General features: G+C 42.2%; 1 protein-coding gene across 1 annotated transcript in view; it reads right to left on the minus strand.

The window, feature by feature from the left end:
* The window catches only part of CRMP1 (collapsin response mediator protein 1), an 80,131-nt gene extending 56,345 nt beyond the window's left edge, over window positions 1-23,786 (minus strand). The window contains 2 exon segments of the mRNA XM_020992296.2: window positions 21,948-22,232; window positions 22,234-23,786. Coding sequence (XP_020847955.1) covers window positions 21,948-22,232; window positions 22,234-22,329 — 381 coding nt within the window. The 5' untranslated portion in view covers window positions 22,330-23,786.
* Between the last annotated feature and the right edge of the window lie 346 nt (window positions 23,787-24,132).

Below are 24,132 nucleotides of genomic sequence, written 5' to 3' on the forward strand. Positions count from 1 at the left end.
ATATATATATATATATAGTCAATTCAAGTTACTATATCAGGTGTTTTCACTTAACTGTATTTTTTGGTCACAAGGGAAGGTTCACTTTGGAGCATGGGAAGATGGAGATGGAGTAGGTACAGGAATTACAATGATATACAAATAAAGTGAATTAATAAAATCTAATGGAAAATAAGAGTGGAGGGAGAAATCAGTCACCACATATTATTTACCCAGCGCACGATCACTTGCTGAAAGGTGTTGTCAAGGTGGTCCAGGAGGGAATATCATAGGATCATAGATTTCAAGTTGGAAGAGACTATAGGTTTGCATGGTCCAACCCTCTCATTTGCTAAATGAGGAAATGAAGACCCAGAGGGGCAGATTGATTTGTCCACGGTGACACAGGAGGAAAGCCAGAGCGCTAGGATTTGAATCTTGGTCCTCTGGTTCCAAAATCACTTCTCATTCTTTTACACTTGAAGGACTATTAGTGCTTGGAGCAAAGAAATTAGAGTGAGCTCTTGATTTATTGAGTTTCTGGATGCATTAGCAAGGGAAGTCACCGCCACAGAGTACCTATAAAAGTGACCTCTTCCCCCTGGCAGTGTGAACATTGTTCTAATAAAGGATATTTATCAGTATCGTGGTTTCCACATCTGAGCCCCATGTTTCCTTAGGTCTCTGAGCTCAAATGAGAATGAAATTGCATTTATTCTTTATGAGGTGTTGCCTGTTCCATTTTATGAACTTTCTCTCCAGCAAGTTTCTATGTATCCTCTCTTTGATGTCCCTCTTGGGTGCATCTTGTTTGCATTCATGAAGAGACAGGCCATACTGATAAGAACTCCTTCCTTGTTTTTCCCTGCACCACCACCCTTATGCCTACTACTAGAAATACTCTTCCTCTTCTCCACCACAATGCTGCCTATTCTTCAAGGTCCAGCTCATCCCATGTTTCTCATGCAGATTTCCCTGAACTCTTCAGCCCCACAGTGATATTCTCCTTCCCTGAATTCCTAGACCACTCTCCTCATTGTCTGTAACGCATAGTTCCACACTTCATTTTATATTATTGTACTTTTTGGTTTCTTTTTCCTACTTGAGAGTCTCATGTCTTCAAGTGGACTTGAAGTAATGGATTTTTTTCTTCTTGCTTTTGTCAAAACACCTAGGACAAAACAGACCATGCAACTAGCATTCATTCAGTGAAAATGTGGATTGGCATATCCCCATCCCCATGCCACCCAGGAAGTCACCATTTTTGAATCTCAGCTCTGATACCTTCTGCTTGGTGATCTTGGGCTCACTACTTCCCTTTTCTAAATCTGTTTCCTCATCATTAAAATGAAAGGATTAGACTGAATAGTCTCTGAGATCTCTTTTAGCTCTAAATCCTATGATTCTCTGAGCCCATTAGGAAGCAGAAGTGGTATTTGGTCATCCAAAATACATTCCACAACAGTTTTTTTTAATCTTAGGAGGGAGGAAGCTCTCACCTCTCATTCACTCAGATCCTGTTTGTACTTATTTTAGACACAATTCTAATCAGCTTGGATACCTGATTTTCCAGCCCCTAGCAGATTAGATTCATCAAATTAGAACCAGAGCAAGGTGCCAGGACAGGCAACATGACAATAGCATGAAGTTGGCAACTTGACCATGAAGGAATAACTTGGAAAACTGGGCTCCCATCACAACTCAGGCACTTGTTATGACTGTCTGATCATGACCATTTAAACTCAGTGATGTTCAGTTTTCTCATCCATAAAATCAGGACAGGGTCACAGATTTAAAGGTGAAAGGGACCTTGGCATTTTCCTCTTATAATCTGCATGGAATTTCAGCCCTACTGTAATAATAGCTATGTGTCAACCAACAAAATATGAAAGGCACCATGTACGGTAATGCCCTTCATGCTGAATGTGCAAATTCCAGATGTGGAGCTGTCATGGGATTGAAGTAATATTTGTGAGCTGAAATGGCTTATAGTGAGGATGTTGGGCTTAGCATTTGTAAAGATAAGGGGAGAAATGCTAGACACATATCCAACTGGGAAATTTGAGGAGATCTATCCTCACCCAAACATGAAGTCTTTTGCAAAAAGTGACCAAAGGAGACCTCTCAGTAGAAATGTACCTGTTATTTACTGAAGAATTCAAGGTGGGGGGGGGAACAGAATCTCTACTCCTCATTCAAGACACATTTTTAAGTGCAGAATACTAGGCTAGGCATTAGAGAACATACAGGGATAAAGAAAATACAAAACCATGGTTTTGGAGCTGAAAGAGATTTTTATCAGTCATCTAGACCATATCCTCATTTTTTTTTTTTGGATGAGGAAACTGAAGACCAAGAAGGACTAAAGTGACAATCATACAGCTGGTAAGTAGAAGGGTTCTAATGTAAATCCCAGCCCTTTGACACCAAATCCAGTGCACTATTTCCCCCTTTCTACCCTCAGGTAGCTTACAGTTCAGGAGGAACTGTAACTAGTACTTTCCATTTCCGTATCACATTTTATGGCCACAAAATATTTGATGAGAATTATTTTATTTGATCCCGAAAACAACTTTACAAAGTTTGCACAATAAAAATCACTACCCTTATACCCCTATTTTACAGAGGAGAAAACTGAGGCCGATAGGTGGAGGGATACATAGATGGTAAAGCTGCAGAGACTGGACAAGAATCTACTAAATCAGATTATACTGCTTTTTTCGCTACATTATGCTTGACATTTACATAAATAATGGGAATCCAAATCAGAAGACGACAAATGCATCAGACAAGTGTCAGCAAAGGGCTACGTGCATGTAGAAAAGGCAGTACTCTGTCTTCCAGACTGGGCAGAGTAGAGTTGGGGTTGGGAATGGGATCAGGAATACTAGAAAAATATGAAGAAAACTTTTAAAATTGGGGAGTTTTGAATCCCATAAGGTACTAGTGCCCACAGATTCACAGCAACCATGGTTCAAGAAACCTTCATGGCGATTTTTATATGGACTTTGCAACAGAGGACGTAGATTCAAACCCCAAATCTGCCACTTACTCCCCAAATGAAACAGGCATTAGTAAATGCCTATCATGTGCCAGGCTTTCTGCTGTTTTACAGATATTATCTCCTTAATTTGATGCTCACAAAGACCTTGGGAGGTAGGTGCTATTATTATACCAATTTTACAGTTGAGGAAAGTGAGGCAGACCAGTTAAGTGACTGGCCCAGGATCACACAGTGATCCTATCCCAAAGTGTCTGAGGCCAGATTTGAGATCCATACTGACTCTAGTCTCAGTACTATGTCTACTGCCCCACCTAGCTGCCTTTGGAGGACTAGAAACACATACCTGCTGAACCCTTACTGCAAGATCTGGCACAGTTATCAGTAAATGTTTATGAATTTTTAAAATTCATTCCATTAAGCAAAAGGGTACTCTCATATTCTTCTATGATATGCTCCCTGATGCTCTATTCTCTTCTTGTTACTCCTCTGCTCAAAAACCTTCAGAGACTCCCTACTTCGTACCAAAGAAAGTGTGAACTGATTGTGGCATCAAAGCCCTCTTTAATCTGGCTTGAGCCTACCTTTCCAGCCTTAACATACCCCTCTGCCCTTCATATGCTCTGAATTCCAGCCAAATCCAACCCCTTCTCTGCTCCTTGTCCTGTCCTCCACCATTTCACACCTTCATTCACATTATCTACATGCCTGGACCAGCCACCCTCTATCTCACCCATTTCCATCTCTTGAGGTCCTTTCTTTCATGGCCTAGCTCAAGGCCTGTCTCTTTTCAGAAACCTTCCTTTTCAAAATGAACTGCCTCTCCTTAAATTTCTCATACATTATCATCCTTCAACCTATTGGTGCAATGCTGTCTTGAATCATAATTATCTGTGTCTATGTCTTTTCACCCTAAGCCCTCAGTAGGTTGTAAAGTCCTTCAGAGTAGAGTAAATGTCTTATTCTTGTTTGCATCCACAGCCCTGAGCAAGGTGCCTTGCACAGCCTAGTGGGCTCTTAGTGTTTGCTGAAAGAACTGAATTAGATGTGACCTCTTCCATAAAGCTTTCCTTGAGTCCATCAGCCAGAAATTCTCTCACTTTATGCAGATGTCTCATAGAATACTTTGTTCCTACTTCAGTGTAACGTACCCCATTCTCCTTTGTATTCTAGTGCTCTGTGCACCGGCATCACCTCCTCATACTAGACTGTCCACTCCTTGTTGGTAAGGATTGTGCTTTATTCTTCTTTGTCCCCTTCAGGGACTCTTTCTCAGGGCCCTGCCCAGGAAAGGCTTTTACTAAATTTCTATGTAAAGTCAGATCTCTGATAGATTCCACTGCACATAGTCTGATGACTGGTCAAATTCATGTGGTAAATTTATGTGACAGCTGGCAAAGTCCATTTATGGTCAATAATGTTGATTTCTGAAAGTAACGGATTTGTCTTTTGCTTTGATGCAAGGGACATATTCATCAACGCCTTTACTTGTGTTGTCTAGGAATGTGACCTGAAAAAGCAGCCACTGGGATGAGATGTTATTCAATGATCATATTTTGTCACCAGAATCGTTCTCTGTGGTGCATGAGGTCCAGCCTCCAGTGATAATCAGAAATGAGGCCATCTGTATACGAAAAAATCTGTTCCTGCTATGAGAGCCAAAAGCCAGAACAATCTAAATCTAGGCCTAACAGAAAGACTCCTAAGCCTCAGTGAGCACAGGACTTGGCTTCAGTTTCCTTCTCTGTAAAATGAAGGGTTTGGACTTCATGTTCTCTGAGGGCCGTGCTTCATCTATGAGACTATGACTTTAATTTAAAAAAAAAAAGATTTTTAGCATGACTTTGCATAGACAGTAACAGATTCTGACCATTATATATCTCCTCCCCCAAATCCCCACCCCTATAGGAACCCTGCTAGGTGGCCCAGCGGATGGAGCGCTGGGCCTGGAGTTAAAAAGACCCGAGTTCAAATCCAACTTCAGACACTTCCTAGCTGTTTGACCACTTAACCTCTGTTTGCCTTAATCCACAAGAGAAGGAAATGGCAAACCATTCCAGTATCTTTGCCAAGAAAACCCCATGGACGGTATGGTCCGCAGGATCACAAAACATCAATCACAACTGAAAAACAACATTGGCCTTGCAGCAAATCCTACTCTAAACGAAAAATTCTATTGTAGCCAAGTACTGAAGTCTCTTGCCATTGAAAGAAAAATAAACTCACTATGTCAAGTCACTTCTCTCTAGGCCTCAATTTTCTCATCTATTAAAAAAGGTGGTGGTGAGGGTTGCAATAGATGACTTCTTGGGCCCCTTCCATTTAAGACAGTCTATGTTCTACGTTCTAAAATTCACTTTCAGGTTTAACATTTGGCCTTCTGTGTCCTATGGTCCTTCTAACAGTCTATATTTTATGATTTAATATCTTTTTCAATGTTAACATTCTATAGTCTATGTTCTAAAGCCCCTTCCAGTTTTAACATTCAGCATCCTATGTTCTAAGGTCTTTCTAGATCCAACATTCCATTTTCTATTTCTGTGCTAGCTGATACAAAAAAATAAACAACACACCTGAGGAACTTAAAAATCAGATGAAGAGTTAAAATTTATACATGACGTAAAACAACCATACAGCAATGGTAACACAAAGTTAACGAGGTAGTTTGGCACAGACTGAGATGCTGTAGGAGTTCTGAGATAGGAAGAGATCAGTGTGGGCTAGAGCATTCAGGAAAGAATAACAAAGAAGGGCAAAGGGACACATTGGATAGAGAGAAATGACTTGTATAGAAAAAGCAGTAGGATGTAACAAAAAACATGAATTTGGGGCAAATGAATCAATTAACAAGCATTTCTTAAGCATGGACTATATGCCAGATGTTGTGCTCAGTTCTAGGGGCACAAAAGCAAAATAAACAAAAAAATATGACACTGTGCCTGCTCTCCAAAAACTTGCATTCTAAGAAATTCACTTATTCTGTGTAGCTCTAAATGTTAAGAAAGGAGTTACAGGTAGGCAGATTTTGCTTAACATTTCTATTTATTTAGTTATTTATTTGTTTGTTTATTCATTCATTCTTTCCTGAATGCTCTAGCCCACACTGATCTCTTCCTATCTCAGAACTCCTACAGCATCTCAGTCTGTGCCAAACTACCTCGTTAACTTTGTGTTACCATTGCTGTATGGTTGTTTTACGTCATGTATAAATTTTAACTCTTCATCTGATTTTTAAGTTCCTCAGGTGTGTTGTTTATTTTTTTGTATCAGCTAGCACGGAAATAGAAAATGGAATGTTGGATCTAGAAAAATTTACTTATTTATTTGTTTGCTTATTTATTTATTTATTTTTGGTGAAGCAATCAGGGTTAAGTGACTTGCCCAGGGTCACACAGATAGTAAGTGTTAAGTTTCTGAGACTAGATTTGAACTTTCTGACTCCAATGCCAGAGCTCTATTCACTGCGCCACCTAACTGCCCCTTTTGCTTAACATAAGAAACAATTTCTTATTAAGTTAGGATTATCTGACAGCAGAACAGGTTGCCTCATGGGAAGGTGATTTCCCATTCGTGGAACCATGCAAGTAAAGGCTGGATGACCACTTATCAGAGGAGCTATGGAAGAAACTCCTGCCTTCAATAGGGGGTTGGAGTATGTCACTTCTAAGGACTTATCCAAATCGACTCTAAAAATCCTGAAATGCATCAGCCTTCTCAATGAATTCTGATTCTTTGTATAGTCAAGGAACCTGAAGTCTAGGTATGCAGCTTGTCCAAGCACACAGTGATATAGTAGTGATGCTAGAATCTGACTACAGAACTCACAAGCTCCTAAGCCAGGGCACATTTAACTGTACTATCCTACCTAGACAAGTTATTATTACTTGTCATGCTAAACTGTGAGACTCAGAATTGTACTCTATTTGCTTATTTTACAAATTAGAAGTAAAATATGGAATAGTACTAGTACAAGGGAGGGAAGTAGACATAAAGAGTTAAGGTAGAATTTGTGTGCATGTGACAGGCAGAGTAAAACAGTAGAAAGAACTGGTTCTGGAATCAGAGGACCTGAATTCAAATGTCACCGCTGATTACAAATCTGACTTTGGGGAAGTCATGTGACCTCTCTGAGCCTCAATTTGTTTATCTGTTGATTCTCTGATTGTCAACTTCAAAGCCATGCTGCCTTCACTTGACATCCCTTTAAAAGAATGAGAAGTAGGCCCCTTAGTGTGTTATTTCATCTAAATCTTTATATCAATGTGTAAGAGTTTATACAGGGCACAAGCATGATAGATCAGTGGAATATAATTCTGTTTTCTCCCTTTCTGTTGGAGCAGAGGCCAAATGGCCATCTGTAATGGATGCTACAGAAGGAATTTTCACATTGGGTAGGGAGCTGGACTAGAAATCCTATAAGGGACCCTCCAATTTAAGAGCTATTGTCTGTAACAAGCCACAGTATGGTAACACTCAAGTCACTCATACTATAGGTTTGATGGCTTCCATTTTGGACAGAACAGTAGTCTCTAACCACAAATACCAATTCCTCCTTCAATTCAGAAATCATTCCTATTCAAAATACTACTGTAAGCCATAACAATCTTCCAAAAAATCTTCCAACTGACATTTTGTAAATCACAACTCATTTGCAATTCAGTAGAGGATTATCTCTCTGCAAAGAAACCCTGTGGCAAAATATTCTGTAAAGTTAATATTCCTTCTGCAGTGTCAGTAAGGAGTCATTCATTTGGATTCTTTGAGGTTGGACATATGCTTGTTAAGGTTTTCTAAAGGGAAACTAACCTGAAGTCAACAGTGGCAGTTTTCACTGAAATGTATTAGTTATTTGGCTGAATTGGTTAAATGGATTAGTTGAAAGGCTTGGGGAGAAGGGAGCCAAGATGGCAGAGTAGAGGCAGCAACCAAGTTGAAGTCTTACAACATTATCCTCCAAACAACTTTAAAATAAGCCTCCAAATAGAATGATGGAGTAGCACAGCCAACCAAAGGTCAGGGTAAAACATTTTTCCAGTGTTAGACAATTAGGAGGTTGGCAGGAGAGTTATGTGACATTGGGCTGGGAATCATCTCAGGGCATACGTGGTGGCATCACAAGCAGTGGGCCTGGGAAGCAGGTATAGTGGGAGCAGCAGCTTTAGGAGCTCTCAGCCCAGAGAGGGTAAGTGGGGTAAAACAACTACTCAGAAAGAGATTATAGGGGACTGATTATTTGCTGGCACTGAGTGCAGAATCTGGTGCTATTTGGCAACTGTATTGCCCACAGGCAGTTCTGGGCTACAGTTCCTGGATGGAGAGGAGTATTCATGGTCAAGGGAGCAGGGACCTTGGTCATAGGTCTAAGGTCAGCGCTAGTACTTACAGCTACAGGAGAGCATGAATCCTTTTTAAGTAAAGACCAGAACTAGACCAGGAGAGCAGTGATCACACCTCTCCCAGGCTCACATCACCTCGGAAGCACCAAAAACTTTCAGATACCCAGAACTAGCTCTGAAAACAGCAGCACAAAAAAGCTTGAAGCTTGAGCTCTGCTTCTCCACTCCAAAGAGAGCAGAACCCAACTTTAAAATTCAAAGTCAAGAAACAGGCTAGGAAAATGAGAAAACAACAACAAAAGAACTTAACCATAAAAAGCAATTATAAAAAAAAAAATTAAAAGCAGGGAAGGCCAAGACATGAAGTCAGAAGACATCAATATGAAAACAGCTACAATCAAAGTCTTAAGGAAAAAAAATGCCAATTGGACATAAGCCCAACAAGAATTCCCAAAAGGATTAAAAAAAGAGATGAGTAGTAGAGGGAAAAAAGCAATTAGAAATGAGAGCAAAGCAGGAAAAATTATAAAGAAAAAATTAACAGCTTTGTAAAAGAAGAACAAAACTACTGAAAAATATAACACCTTAAAAATAGAATTGGTTTAATGATATAAGAGGCACAAAAGTTCACTGAAGAAAAGAACTCTTAAAAAAAAACAGAATTGGCCAAATGGAAAAAAAGAAGTATAAAAAATTCAACAAAGAAAAGAAATTCTTACAAAGCAGAACTGACCAAATGGGAAAAGAGGTACAAAAGCTAACTGAAAAAAATAATTCCTTAAAATTTAGAATTGAGTACCTGGAAACTAAGTACTCTATGAGACATCAATAAACAATAAAATAAATTCAAAAGAATGAAAAATAGAAGAAAATGTGGAATATCTCATTGGAAAAACAATTGACCTGGAAAATAGATTGTGGAGAGAGAATTTAAGAAATATTGGATGACCTGAGATCCACGTACACCTCATATGTTAAGAAATTATCAAGGAAAACTCTCCTGACATCTTAGGTCCAGAGGGCAAAACAAAAATTGAAAGAATTCACCAACTGCCCTTTGAAAGAGATCCCAAACTAAAAACTCCCAGGAATATTAGAGCCAAATTCCAGAGTTCCCAGGTCAGTGAGAAAATATTGCAAGCAGCCAGAAAGAAGCACTTCAGATATCATAGAGCCACAGTCAGGAACACACAAGATTTAGTAGCTCTCTCCTTAATGGGAACAGAGGGTTGGAATATGATATTGCAGAAGGCAACCCAAGAATAATTTACCCAGCAAAATTGAGTGTGACAATTCAGGGGGGAAATGGATATTTAACGAAATTGGGGACATTCAAGCATTCATGATGAAAAGACGGCAGCTGAATAGAAAATTTGACTATCAAACACAAAACTTAAGAGAAACATAAGAAGATAAACATGAAAGAAAAATCATGAGGGACTCAATAAAGTTAAACCGTTCACATTCCTATATGGGGTGATACATATAACTCTTAAGAACTTTTTCATTGTTAGGGCAGTTAGAAGGAATCTACATAGAGGACATGGGTACGAATCATTTATATTGGTATGATCTCAAAAAAATGAAAGAGTAAAAAAAGAAATGCACTGGGAGAAGGGTGAAGTAGAAGGAAAAATGTGGAAATTATATCACAAAAAAAGGTGCACATGGAAGAGCTTTTACAGTGGCATTCACCACTATCATGAATCCAAATACAAGGAATCCCAATAAATGGTGAGGTCCTCCATATACTACTGTTTATGGACATTGTTCTTGTAGTATCAAATGCCACAATACTACTAGACATATGCAATAAGGTCTAGCTACTCAAAAGCAACTGGTCTAACAATCCACAAAGGAAAATTAACAGATTATCAGTATAGATACCCTGTAATGATGCAATAAGATCTAGCTACTGGGGGTTGTATCAAGGGCAACACTTGAACCTTACTCTCATCAGAATTGGTTTAAAGAGGGAAGAATACAAACACACACACATACATATATATATATATATACATATATATATATATATATGTATACACATACACAAAGATAGATAGATAGATAGATAGATAGATAGATAGATAGATAGATAGATAGATATAGTTGGAGGTAGATATCTAGCTTACCAAACAGGGAGGTAGGAGGGAAAAGGGGAATAAGAATAAAAGGAGGGGGGTAACAAAAGGGAAGGCAGATTAAGGGAGGAAGTGGTTAGAAACAAAACTGACTCTTGAGAGGGGACAGGGTAAAAATAGAGAGAGAAGGATAAATAGAAGAAAATAGATGGAGACAAATACACAGGTAGAATCATAATGGTGAATGTGATGGGATAAACTCACCCATAAAATGGAAGCAGAAAGCAGGTTGGATTAGAAATCAAAATCCAACAATACGTTATTCACAAGAGACACACTCAAAACAGAAAGACACACACACAGAGGTAAAATAATGGGCTAGAGCAGAATTGATTATGCTTCAGCAGAAGTGAAAAAAAAGGCAGAGGTAGCAACTATGATCTCAGACAAAGCAAAAGCAAAAATAAACCTAATTAAAAGAGATAATCAGGGAAACTACATTTTGCTAAAAGGTACTATAGATAATGCAGTAATATCAAATATTTTTATAGCAAATTTCTCTGATAAAGTCCTCATTTCTCAAATATGTAGGGAACTATGTCAACTTTATAAAAATAAGAGCCATTCCCCAATTGATAAATGGTCAAGGGATATGAACAAGCAGTTTTCATAATAAGAAATCATTAGTCACTTGGAAAAAAATGTTCTAAATCACTATTGATTAGAGAAATGTTAGTTGGAGCCTATTCTAGCCATATGTGGCTGAGGGTCTGATACTCTTACCATCATGACAAGTATTCAAAAACACCTGAGGAGCATAATCAGATGCCTTCTGAGGACTCAACCTACCTATTTAAGTGGTAGTTGGAAGAGTGAAACCATGGATGCTGAATAAGGAAAGAGAAATGATAGTAAAGAAGATAAATTGGAGTAGGACCCGACCAAAAATAATTTTATTGACCTGAACAAAAACACAGAAAAGAAATTCCTGATGAAAATAACACAATAGGGGACTCAAAGATCAGTTTCAAAATAGTTCAGAAAGATGATCCAGTTAAATAAAAATGAACCTTTTCAAGAAATGACAACCAAGATGACTACCAGCCATTATCACCTTGTATTTGTTTTGGTCACACTTGTATGTATATTTTTATCTTCTCTACTAGATTGTAAGGTCTTTGAGGAGAAGGACTATTTTGTTTTTCTCTTTTCTTTCCAGAACCTAGCAGAGTGGCTGGCACATAATATACATTTAATAAATTTTTCTCGATTAAGCAAAATAAGTGATTATGCCTACATTCTCATCTTTATGATATTTATGGGAGTGGTCTACATACCTACTACGGGTATCCTTGAAAGTATAAGAGCACAGGCAGGCTTTCGCAGATAATTGCCAAAGCTTATATGTTCAGCTCCTCATGATTGTAAGTAATGGAAGATTACACTGTATTTATTGCTTATTTGGTACAAAAAAACCACTTGATTCAATATAATAAAATACAAATATCGAGTCTTTTCTCCATTATGGTTACTCCCATGTTTATGCTGAAATAATACAAGGTATTTGGATACATGTATTTGATTATCAATCTCAAGCAATACATAAAACATTAAGTCAATGCTTAACAAAGGCATTCACCACTATCATGAATCCAAATACAAGGAATCCCAATAAATGGTGAGGTCCTCCATATACTACTGTTTATGGACATTGTTCTTGTAGTATCAAATGCCACAATACTACTAGACATATGCAGTAAGGTCTAGCTACTCAAAAGCAACTGGTCTAACAATCCACAAAGGAAAATTAATAGATTATCAGTACAGATACCTTGGACAGGAAATTCTGGTTTCAGAATTCATTGTAGCTCTCCCCTTATCAGAAAGATTGGGGCTATTTGTATGGAATGTGATATACTGTATAGTCATTGTTGTTTGTGGGTTGTGGATTGACTTTGCTTAAGTAATTTTCTTTGTTAAGAGGAAGGGTCCAGTGGACAGAAGGAAAGAAAGAAGGCAGCAGGGGGCTAAGGGCAAATGGCCATGATACGAAAATAAAAAGCAATATTATTTTTAAATGAGTAAAGTGGAGTGGATTACATTTGGGAAATACTGTAGCATCTTCAATGACCCCTCCTTAACACATACTAAAAGTCTTGTTGAACATCAGTGTTTTATTAGTGATCTTATATAGAAGAGAAATATAACATCATGAAATCAAAATTATGCATGATCCAGAAGACAATAAATACACTGTGACCATGGGACCATATAAATGATGATCTGATTGAAAGAAGTAGCCAAAAAAAAGAGCCAACATCAGAGAAGTAAATGATTGACAAAGTAGGTGAGCTAGTCACGTAGAGAGAGCGATGAATAAGAGATGGAGAACTCAAATGCTGCACCAATACACACACTGTTAAAAAGTGTCTAGCACATTGGTTAGAAAGTCTTTGGAAGATTTATTGAAGGCCATAGACAAGAATTCAAGAATTGTACAGGTTAAGAAGGCATGACTGAGATGTGATGTGGGCTGGTAGAGTTTGATGCTTTTTGTTGTTAAGTTGTTTCAAGTTGTGGCCCTACTTGGAGTTGTTTTCTTGGCAAAGATAGTAGAGTAAGGTTTGCCATTTGGAGACTTATTTTATAGATAAGGAAACTCAGGGAAACAGGGTTAAGTGGCTTGCCCAGGGTCACACAGCTAGTAGTGTCTGAAGTCGCATTTGAACTCAGGTCTTCCTGACTAGCCATTGCAGTACCTAGCTGCTTCCTCTGTTACAGTTAATAAACACAATCAGCAAGAATCTAAATCCATCCAAGTATTTTTTTCTGTTCCCCTCACTCTCAAATCTTTCTTTTCAAAAAATATTTCCTTGAAAGCTCTACTGAACTTCCTTTCATGCGTTCCATAGAGGTTACAAGGTTTTTAAAAAGATGCTTATGCCTGACTATTCAATTACATCATTCCTACCCCCAAAGCATCAACACTAGATTATGAATTCCTTTCAGGCAAATATCCTTTTATCTTCATCACCAACTAGCAGATACTTTTCACCAATTAATTCATTAATACATACACAGTTCATAGGTATGAATCCATGATTTGGAATTGTTAGTATTTGCTGTAGCACTGGACTGGAAATAATGCCAGTATTAGAAATTGGGAATGCTGGATTAAAAATAATTGGAAATAAGAGCAGGACTTCTTAACCTTTAATGTGTCAAAGATCTAAGATCTATATGTGTATATATATATATATATATATATATGGATAGATAGATAGAGAGATATATAGATATATGTCATATACATATGTCATATTGAGAGATTCCTAAAGTTCATAAAGCATTTGCTTCACAACAGCCCTTTGAGATAAGTAGTTCATGTATTTTTATGTCCATTTTATTGACAGGGAAACAGGTTTTGTCCTAGAAGTAAAATGACTTGCCTAAATCCACCTTGGTAATGAGTGTTCGAGCTAGGATGCAAACCAGGTCTCTTGGTTCCAGGCCATGTGCTCTTTTCACTATATCAGAGTAATTTAGGGGTTCTTAACCTGGGCTCTATGAACTTGGGTTTCTTTTTTTTTTATATTTTGGTAACTTTATTTCAATATAATTGATTTTCCTTGTAATCTTATTATTTCATGCATTCAAAATTATTATTCTGAGAATGGGTCTCCTAGGCTTCACCAGATTGCCAACCAAGTTCATGGCACAAAGAAAACTTAAGTATACTATGCTTCATTATGTCCAAGCCAGGTTTTCATTAGCCTAACTGTCTTTAGTGTGTTAGCATACTCTCTAACACCACCGTGGGTTCATACCCATGAACTCATCAGTGTAGGTAAAACCATCACCTTCATGCACAGATCCAGCACCAACCTTGAACTCCTAACATTGAGCCCATATCTTTGTGACAAAGAGCACTGGACCTGGAATATGTGCACCACTATTTCCATTTGAATCTAAGCTTTGGAACTTTTTAACAGGTGGCCTTGGGCGAAACTCTGCCTCTCTGGGTCTTCTGGCCTGTGAAACAAGAGAGTAGTACTAAAGGATTTCTAAGGGCTTTTCCAGTTTCAAATCAAACTATCCCTTATTTGCAAACATAATAGCTATAGCTAATAATAATAGCTAGCATTTGTATAGTGATTTAAGGCTTACAAAGTACTTTACAAATATTATCTCATTTTATCCTCAAAACCACTCTGGGAGGCAGGTGTTCTAATTATCTCTATTGTACAGATGGGAAAGCTGAGGCAGAAGGAAGTTGAGCTACTTGCCCAGGGTCAAGCAGCTGGTAAGTGTCTGAGGCAAGATTGTCTTCCTGACTTCGGGTCTGACACTAGCCACTGAGCCACCTAGCTGCCTCTCTATGTAGAAAAGCTCTACTTGGATAGCTCATTTTTCTACTGTTTTAAGTTTTACAAAATTCTTTCCTTAATAATAACACCAATAACAACTTCCTTATTAAATAATGATACTTGTACTACCTACCTTGCTAGATTATTTTAAGTATTATTATTCTCATTTCACAGATGAGAAAATTTAGGTTCCAAGAAGTTAAATGAGGTTCACAGGATGGCAGACCTGGCAGAGCAATTGGAATTCCAAGCCCTGTGCTGCTTCTACTACAGTCTTGCTGTCATCTCAAACATGTTTAAAATTACCTGGCTCATCTCCCCTACTACCCTATTTCTATTAGTAGCACTTATATTCATCTTTCCAGTGCTTATACTTTAATAGGTACCTCCAATGCCCAGTCAAAAGCCATCCACATATCTTATTTATGCTCAATAAACCTTTACTCTTGCCTGGTACTATCTATTTGGGTGTTGAGGTGGACCGTTGAATAGAGTACTAGGCCTGGAATCAGGAAGACTCATCTTTCTGAGTTCAAATCTGGCCTCAGACACCTACTAGCTATGTGATACTCAGCAAATCATTTAATACTGTTTGCCTCAGTTTCCTCATGAGCTGGAGAAGGAAACAACAAACCAATCCAGGATCTTTGTCAAGAAAACCCCAAATGGGGTCACAAAGAGTCAGACATGACTGAAAATGACTGAATATGGAATGTTACCATCTATTTAGCCTGATAATGGGGCTTCCCTACCACTTTGTTGCTACTTCTACTCCTTCCCATTCCCTCCCCCCAAAATACTTTTCAAATATAGATACCTTCTTGGATTACAGAAGTGGCTTTAGGCTCCATTCTGGAATCATGGGGGAAAGCACTAAACTATAGGCACAAGCTCTGGGTTCTTGTCCCTGATCTGTTACATGGTATTTGCTGGTGGACAAACCACTTCCCCTGGCTCTGGATCTCATTTTCCTCATCAAAGAAGGAACTCAATTAGATGCTCTAAATTCCTTCCTGTTTTCTTATGCTATTTCTATTATTCTATGTTCTGTGCCTACAGCTCCCTTCCAGCTCTCAAATTCTACATTTATATTATTATTGACTCCATTCCAGCTCTGACATCCTATTTTCTGTTTGAAAGTCTCTTTCAGATCTAACATACTATATTCTAAAGCCCCTTCCAGCTCAGACAGTTTATAAGCTATTTTCTAAGGTCCCTTTCAGCTCTGACATTTTATGTACTAGGATTTCCAACTCAAAATACTATGACAATATCCAGCTTCCAGAATGTGAACTCTCTCTAAAGGTACACACCCTTGTGAACAGCCCTTGGCAATTCAATTACTAAAGGATATTTATTGGTGAATGCCTTTGAATCTTAGCACAGTCCAGCAATTCCCCGCTCCTCCTCCCTCCCTTTTGTCCTTTGGTGATTATTGAGGAAAGAAGGCTTTTTCAAGACTACAAAAACAAGTGACTACACTATTCCTCTCTCAGACAGAGCCACACCCAGACTTTTCTCTAGGCATAACAGCATCAGGCTTCAAAGACACAGTCTATAACATCAAAGTCAGTCCTCTAATGTACAGCTAATTAAGGAGAAAAAAATACCTGCTGTATTAGAATGCTTTATAAATATTTTAAATTCTTCGAAGGCTTAAAGCTCAAGTACCTGTTTTGTTTGTTTTCCCCTCCTTAGATAGGGCCAGTAACTTTATTCTTAGGGGCAAAATTAAAGCCATAAGAAATATGAATAATCATCCAATTTTCATTCCCACAAGCATCTCTCCACTTCCTTATTTGCCTACATGCCCTGTTTAGAGAAAATGCTCTCAGTGGTCAACACTCATTAAATGAATACTTAACCACAGCAGCAACCAGGCAATGCACAATGAAAGTAAGACTGTGTATATGTGTGTGTATAAAATATATAATTATATAATATATTAATATATATATTTCCAGTTGTATTTCTTTCCTCCTTGAGGCTTTAATTCAGACATACACTCTGAGCTGAACTGGATATATCAAGGGGAAAAAAATATCGTTTGGGGAGTTACAAGGCTCCTCTTGAGGAAGCTCACTGTATTATCCCCTCCCCCTTTTTTAAAAGAAAGAACCTGTGTTTCTGTTACAGTGCATGCACTAGTATAATACACAACAGAATTCAAAGCATTTTACAGAGGAATTTTGTCCCAGGCTGAAGGCGCTGTTTAGACTTCCACAAATGAATGGTCTGTCCTTCAAACCACAACTCAAGCTTGGGAAAAATGAGTTTAAGCCCATGCATGCTCCTCTTCAGTCTCTCAAGGCTGACTTCTTTCTTGGAACTCTGGGCCTGCCGTCTTTGGGACCCCTTTTCTAAATTCCTACACCGCTGAGAATCTTGATGAGGCCTGGAATGGTGCTGCTATATCTGAAGAAGTCGCCCCAACAAACATTGCATTTCCTGGAGGACAAGGACCAAAGCCTGAGCGTTTTTACACTATTTCCCACCTGCGAAGGCTTAGCTCGCCTGCAGTAGTTTAGGACTACCGCTGGGAAACCACAACTGAATCTATGACTTAGCAGGACTTTTCCAGCTGACCAATTACCGCAAATAGAGGGCCCCTGCAAAAGTAGGAGGCATTCTTGCTTTCAGCACCGCGCGATATCCCAATCTGACCTCAAGAAAGCAACTTCCCACTCCAGGGCATGTTTCTCCAGCCCCAGGACCCCTCCCACAGTGCCACTGTCAGATGCTGCATCCCAGGTTCTTTGGTCAGATCCAGATTTTTCTTTGTTTCCGCCCACGCGTAGATGGAAACGCCCTGGTGCCCCCTCCCATCTTCTCCCCTCCCCCCACCTTGTGAGCCAAGCTCACTTTAACCCTTTGACTCCCGATCTCGCCGGCTCAGCAGTCCCTCTCTCTTCTATTAATAGCCCAGGAAGGCTGGGAGGCGGTGCCTCTGTCATGGCGCTCCCTAGCTCACCCCATTTCTACTCTACAACCCCCGCCCCACCCCCCAGGAGGGGAAGGAAATGGGAACCAGTGGGTGCTGGGAGGAGCCACTCACCAGGGATTTGCCCACAGGCTGCCTGCTTGGGGGAGCCAGAGGGGCGTGGGGGGAGGTTTCTGGAGACTGCATGAAACAGAGCTCCCCTCCCTCTTTTGTTCGGTTTAGCATCAATTGCGAACCACCTTCCCACCCAGTCCATTCTCTCCCCCTCCACAGCATCTCCCTCCGTTCCCATCATAGGCGGTGTGGACCAGCTCAGAGCCTGAAGAGCTACCTAGGATCCCATGGGTGGCATTACTGTTTGAGCCAAAGATGGGGAGAGAGGGTGAGCTGATAGTAGAAAAGGAGAAGAGGGGGACATTGCAGTGCTCGGGAGCCACCCCCTCCACCCCCAAGCCCTCCAGGCCCTCTGGAAGCTGAGACACCCCCTCCCTCAACAGACACACCTGGTCCCATAGTCTCCCCCCTCCACACACATACACACACACACACACACACACACACACACACACACACACACAAACAACAGGCACTAGGGGGAAGAACCCGTCCCGCGGCCCCACCTGCAAACGCCAACACCTGCCCTCGCCCTCAATTTTATAGCCGCCCTCGTCCAAGCCAGATTTTCAGCCCCCAAGCTTCCTCCCGGTGTCTTTAAGCTAGAAGCTCCAGGGCCGGGGTGCCGGTATTCTATCTATCCCCCACCCCCTCCCACCTAACAAAGGCCAGAGAGCTCTGGGAGGAGTCCTCATTCTGTGCCCTGGGCTGGTCTTACCGTTATATGAGGGATGCTCTTCTTGCCCTGATAAGACATGGTCACTCTCCCTCTGTGTGGGGGCTCTCCTCTCTGTCTCTGTCTCTCCCCCTCTGCCTCCGAGTCTCAGACGCTCACACAACAGTCCCGCGTGCGGGCCCAGGCAGGCTTGTCGCCCAGCAATCAAACGTTTAAAAATATTTTAATAAAGGTAAAGTTTTCTTTTCCAAAAGAGGAACGGCAGCGTGGGCAAAAGCCTGCTACCTTTTTTTTTTCCGGCTGCAATAAAACAGGGCCGGGTCTCCCAAAGGGAGTTGGCTAGAGAGAGCTCCTTCTAGAGGCAGCGCCAGCGCCCTCTCGGCTGCAGGAACCTAGCAGGATTCGCCCAGTTCAGCTCAACCCAGGAAGCGCTTCCTTTCCAATCTTCCTTCTCCCCCCCACCCCTTAACACATGCTTCCTCCTTTCCACTCTTCAGTCTCACCGCTCCCCAACACACCCACCGATCTACCTCTGCTACCCACCCGGAGACCCAAGCTCACTGAAGCTGGAGAGTTCTTCAGGAGCAATAAATCTTTCCAAAAGGGATGACATTTTCATCTTTGTTTTGGTTTTGTTTTGTTTTTTCCTTGTGGTTGTTATATGTGTTTTTAAAAGGTATTTGGAAACCCTAGTGGACCTTATCCTCAATGCTACAGGTGCTTCAACATCTTGAGGTGGGGACTTGGGGGGGGAACCCTAGCAGGAAACATCTGGGTTGGAAAGGCCCAATCAGAGCCCCAAATAAGGCTGCACCTACAGACGACCAGATAGCAGAGATGTTTTGGCCCTGGTTCCCAACATCCATTTGTTTGCCTCTGGTGTGGGCACTCTGTAGGGGAAGTTATTTGGCAAATTCAAACTAGAGGTAGTGAGGAGGTAGAGGAGATAACCCTGATTGTCCTAAATCTAGTTAATTTGATCCTCACCTCAGTTCCGAAAATATATGGAAAACCATCCAAGGTCCCCTGCAGCTCTAAAGTTAGATGATTCTGAGATACAGTATTAAATCAGTTCTTGAGTTTAAAAGGCAAGTGTTACTGAAATGGGCATCTTCCATTTGAGCTATAAATTCAGCCTCCTCCCCCATTTCAAAACTAACTTACATTACTGGTCTCAGGAGGTAGAACACAGTGGAAAGCCAGAGAGGAAACCTGACACACCCCAGCACCCCTCCATTCAGTCAATAGAGGACAGTGGACGTGATTTGTCCACTGAATAGGCCTGAACCAAGCTCAAATTGTCTATTGTTTAACACATAATTCAAGGATAAAAGAAAAGCCACTTTGTCCTCCTGGGCTCCTAAATCAAATTTTGTCCAGCAGATTTATTTAAGAATTCTCTACCATAAAGTTTTCAAGAGTCATATTGGTACACCCCAGGGAAATGTCCCTAAGAAAAGGAAAGCCTGGCAGCAGTTAAAAGGAGAAGGGAGTGAGGAGGGTCCCCTATTCCCAGCTGGCCTATAAAATGCTGGTGTCTGTGCATCAAGAGTAGGGGCTGAGCTGGGGAGAAGGAAGAAAACATAAGAGAGGACAAGGATGGGGAGGAAGAGAAGAACGGAGAAGAACAACTAAAAGAGGCAGAATGGTGGGAAAGAAAAATCCTTCTTGAAATCGGGAAATTGGTTTGAATTCTGTAACTGACTGTAACCATTGGCTAGTCCTTTCCTCTGAGCTTCCGTTTTCTCATCTGTGAAATGGGAATGATAATACTTGCACTACCTGGCCCACGGGGTTGCTGTGAGGAAAGCCCGTTGTAAATCTTACAGAGATTAAGAAATGGAAGCTGCTATTTTTAGGAAGTGCAAGCACTTTTAACCTGTGTTCCGAACCAGATATATCTATTGGGTGTTTTGTTTTCCCTTTCTCTTTGTAAACTGTTGAATTTGAGGAGGCGAATTGTTTTTTCGAATGGTCCCCCGAAAGCCAACTCTTCCGTAGCAGACTGGTAGCAGGCAGGACACGGAGTATGGGCCTAGACTTGAGGCTGAGGGACAGCTCTGGTTGGGGGGAAGGGAAGAGGGGGGGAGCTCAGCTAGATTGTTCCTCTGCTCCATTAACTCTTCCTAAAACCTCGGAGTTCCCTTGGAGCCACCCTTTGTCCAGCTCCAATGACGCCAAGGAAAAGTGGGTGGAGGCTTTGACCGCAGCAAAACGAGGAGTCTAGTGTCTCTGATGGCCCTTAGCTCCTGAATGAAAGCGAGCTTACCGCTCAGGAACCTGCTGGGGAGATCACTCCCTCTTAGATAGAGTTCAGGCTGCTTAAACCTTTCTCAGCTCCCTGACAAACATTTGGATTGGGGAATCAAGGATCAGGGTTTGGGGGAGGGGAGATACCATTGGCTTTGGCCAATGGCTCCACCACTCCTCTTCAATAGCTGAAATTTAAATAACGCGTTATATCCATTATCTCACTTGTTTCACTGGACTGATAACCCTGTGAGGTAAGTAATTTATTTACGGATGAGAAAATTGAGGTATATGGAGGTTAAGTGACTTGCCCAAGGTCATGCACTTTGCAATTGGTAGATCTGGGATTCGAAACAAAATCAACTGACTCCAGAGCCGATGTCCTTTCCAATAAAGCATTCCTTCTCCTTTGCTACGTTGAAACCAAAAGGACTGCATGCCCTGCCAGTATCCGCATGGATCCTTCCCAGTGACTCAGAGGGGAAACGGCCTTAGATCCAGGTCAGGTCACCCAAGCAATCCCCAGTACCTCCAACCTACCCCCTCAGTGGCTTTGTTACATTGAAAAGCTTTAACCAGGTGCCAGCTGGAGTCTGAGAAGCTCAAGCGAAGTCTTGCGCCCCCTTTCGTGGCTCGGACCTAGTCTCAAGCCAGCTCTCCAAGAGGTCAGGACCACAACCATGCGGTCTTCACTAAAAGGATGTGCGGGGGTTGAAGGGGGCGGGGTGGGGAATCTAGGTTGCGGCATGTCGGTCTCTGAGTTCTTTCCATTCCCCAGGCTAGCTTAGGACTGGCCAAGGGGAAACCAGGGGGCACTCACTGTCTGAGGTCCCTCTTCGCGGCTCCCGACACCACGAAGCCTGCTTCTCTTACTCTGGGGCCGAGGCACCTCATCTCCGATGCTGCCTGCCAGCAAAGGTTTGACTGGATAGCCAAGTCACAAGTTTGAAACCTTGCTGTTTCCCCCCAGCCCCTTCCATCTCCCCATTTCCTTACCTTACTTCCCCCTTACCTCCCCCGCCCCCAAAGCCTGCAGTGCCGTGCTAAGGAAGAGACCCCTATGGGGGGGAGGAGGGGTCTGCAGTCTAGGTTTCTCTTCCCCGCAGCCTCACTTCTCTCCCTCCGCAGACCATATGCTGTTCTCCCCCCCACACACACACACTCCGCAGCACATATACACACACACACATTCCTTTTTTTACCTTGCCATTGTCCGGGCCCTGGAGCATTTCCTTTCCCATCGGGTATCGGATTTCCACCCCCGGTGTCTTGTCATCCCTGTCTCCCGGAGAGCTGATGACAGAGCCGGACACTTCACTCACGTCGCTGGCTGTCTCGCTGAAATTGTCCCCAGTCTCCCCCAAGAACATCATGTCGGGCCTGCTGCTGCTCCTGGGAGTCCGGGAGCCCTTTCTGCCCACGCTATAGGCATCGAAGTCGATGGTTTTGTTCTCGTAGGCGCCCTCCACCGAGGCGAACATACCCCCCATATTTCTGGCGAGGGGTCTGTGCTGTGGTGCCGGGCCGGGCTAGATACACAGGCAGGTCGTCTTCCTTATTCCAGTTCCTCTTCCTCTCAGCCATCCTCTAGCGTTCTCCTCTAGTACCCCCTCCGTGTCTCTAGTCCTCTCCCCCCTCCCCGCCCCCCAGCCACGCTCCTCCGGCACCTTCACTCCCGGGCTGTGCCGTCGCCAAGGACCCTAAACATGAATGAATGGAGCAATAGATGGATGGATGGATGGATGGATGGATGGATGGATGGAGCAATGTAGGGAGAGGGGAGGGGAGGAGGGGGTGAGGAAGGGGAAGGGGGTGAAAACCAAGTAGATCTTAAAAAGACGGAAGAGAAACCCGCATCCCCTGTTCTGGATGGAGCACGTGAAATAAAGTACAAAGGGAAGGCGATCGAGATGGTGGCAGCAGTGAAAGGTGATGTGAAGTAATAGTAGAGGTTGTGGTGGTGGCGGCGGCTGCGGCGGCGGCAGCACCAGCAGCACCAGCAGCAGGACCGCAGTGCACTAGCTGCTGCTCCCCAGCTATAAAGACTGATCCCGATTGGAGAGAAAGGGTGGGGGAAGCCCTCTTCTGCACCTACTCACAAGCACACAGGCGCGCGCGCGCGCACACATACACATATACACACGCAAGGGGCTACTCTTCACTCCAGGAAGCTGCCGCCCCTCACGCCACCCTTTCTGCCTCGGCTGCTACTGCTGTGGCGTCTGCACCTGCTGCTGCAGCAGCTCTCCCGCCGCCAATGGCGGCTGGAAGGTTTGGGAGAGCCAGAGGAAGGTGATGTAGAGCTGAACTCCGCAGCTCCTTTTCCTGAGAGCGCTAGAGAGCCCGGAGAGCGTCCCGCTCCAGAGTACTCAAAGCTAGGCTGCCTGGGCTGAATCTGTGAAAGCCGAGACACCCCCTTGGTCTATGGAGATCGGGACTCACTGCTTAAATCAGCTGTACGAGCTACGCCGCCACCTACCTTCCCTAAACCCCACGAGGCCGCCACATAAGTTAGTCACTCGTAGAACATTTTCTTTCCAAACCCGTTTTGAAACTCCAAAGAAGAAAAAAAAATGTCCCTAACCACAAAGACGCTCAATCTGAGCAAGCAGGAGGGCGAAGACTGGTTTCTTCCTCCTCTGAAGCACAGACGTGGGGGTGGACCGGGGGACCAGGGCTCTGGAACAGAACACTGGCCTAGGGAAGAGACTGTGACAGCTGCCAGGAGACTCCAACAGTACCGGAGCTAACAGACACAGATCCTGACACGGAAGTAATCACCGCCAGCTCTGATGCCGCTGCCTAAACCATACATCTTCCCACTTTGGCTCGAGCTGGTAGATTTAGTCACACGGTGACTATGACAGGAGAGTCTCCGCGGAAGGACTGAAGAGGATTAGCCTATCGAGAAGAAAAAAGCATGCTCTCCACATCAATTCCAGACTGGTTCTTTCCCGGACCGTTCTAGACCTTGCTGTGGAAAAAGGCACGTTCTCGGAGCTGTCCCTTCAGCACTCTCAGTGACTTCGTCCGTCTCTGCTTCACAGGAGCATTCCTGCTTCAGGACTTCTACTGCAGGATTGCAAGCACAAAGATGCTTCATATGAGGAGTCAGCAACACCATGACTTTTATTTCTGTAGCTTTAAGGTTTCCACAGATACTCTCAACCGCGATTCGGGAGACTGGGGAAAGTGGAGAGTTTAGCTATTTTCCCGAGAATTTGATTATCCAATTTCTTTCATCACTCTAGTCTATAACTAAATACAACAGAACCAAATTTAAAATCTTTTTAAACACTCTGTTTTAGAATCAGATAGTGTGACAGCTGAAAGTGACATCAGAAATAATATAGTAAATAGTGTAATGAATGTAAACCAACTCCCTCA

Source organism: Phascolarctos cinereus, unplaced genomic scaffold, assembly GCF_003287225.1.
Source record: "Phascolarctos cinereus isolate Bilbo 61053 unplaced genomic scaffold, phaCin_HiC Scaffold_9;HRSCAF=440, whole genome shotgun sequence".
Lineage (NCBI taxonomy): Eukaryota > Metazoa > Chordata > Mammalia > Diprotodontia > Phascolarctidae > Phascolarctos > Phascolarctos cinereus.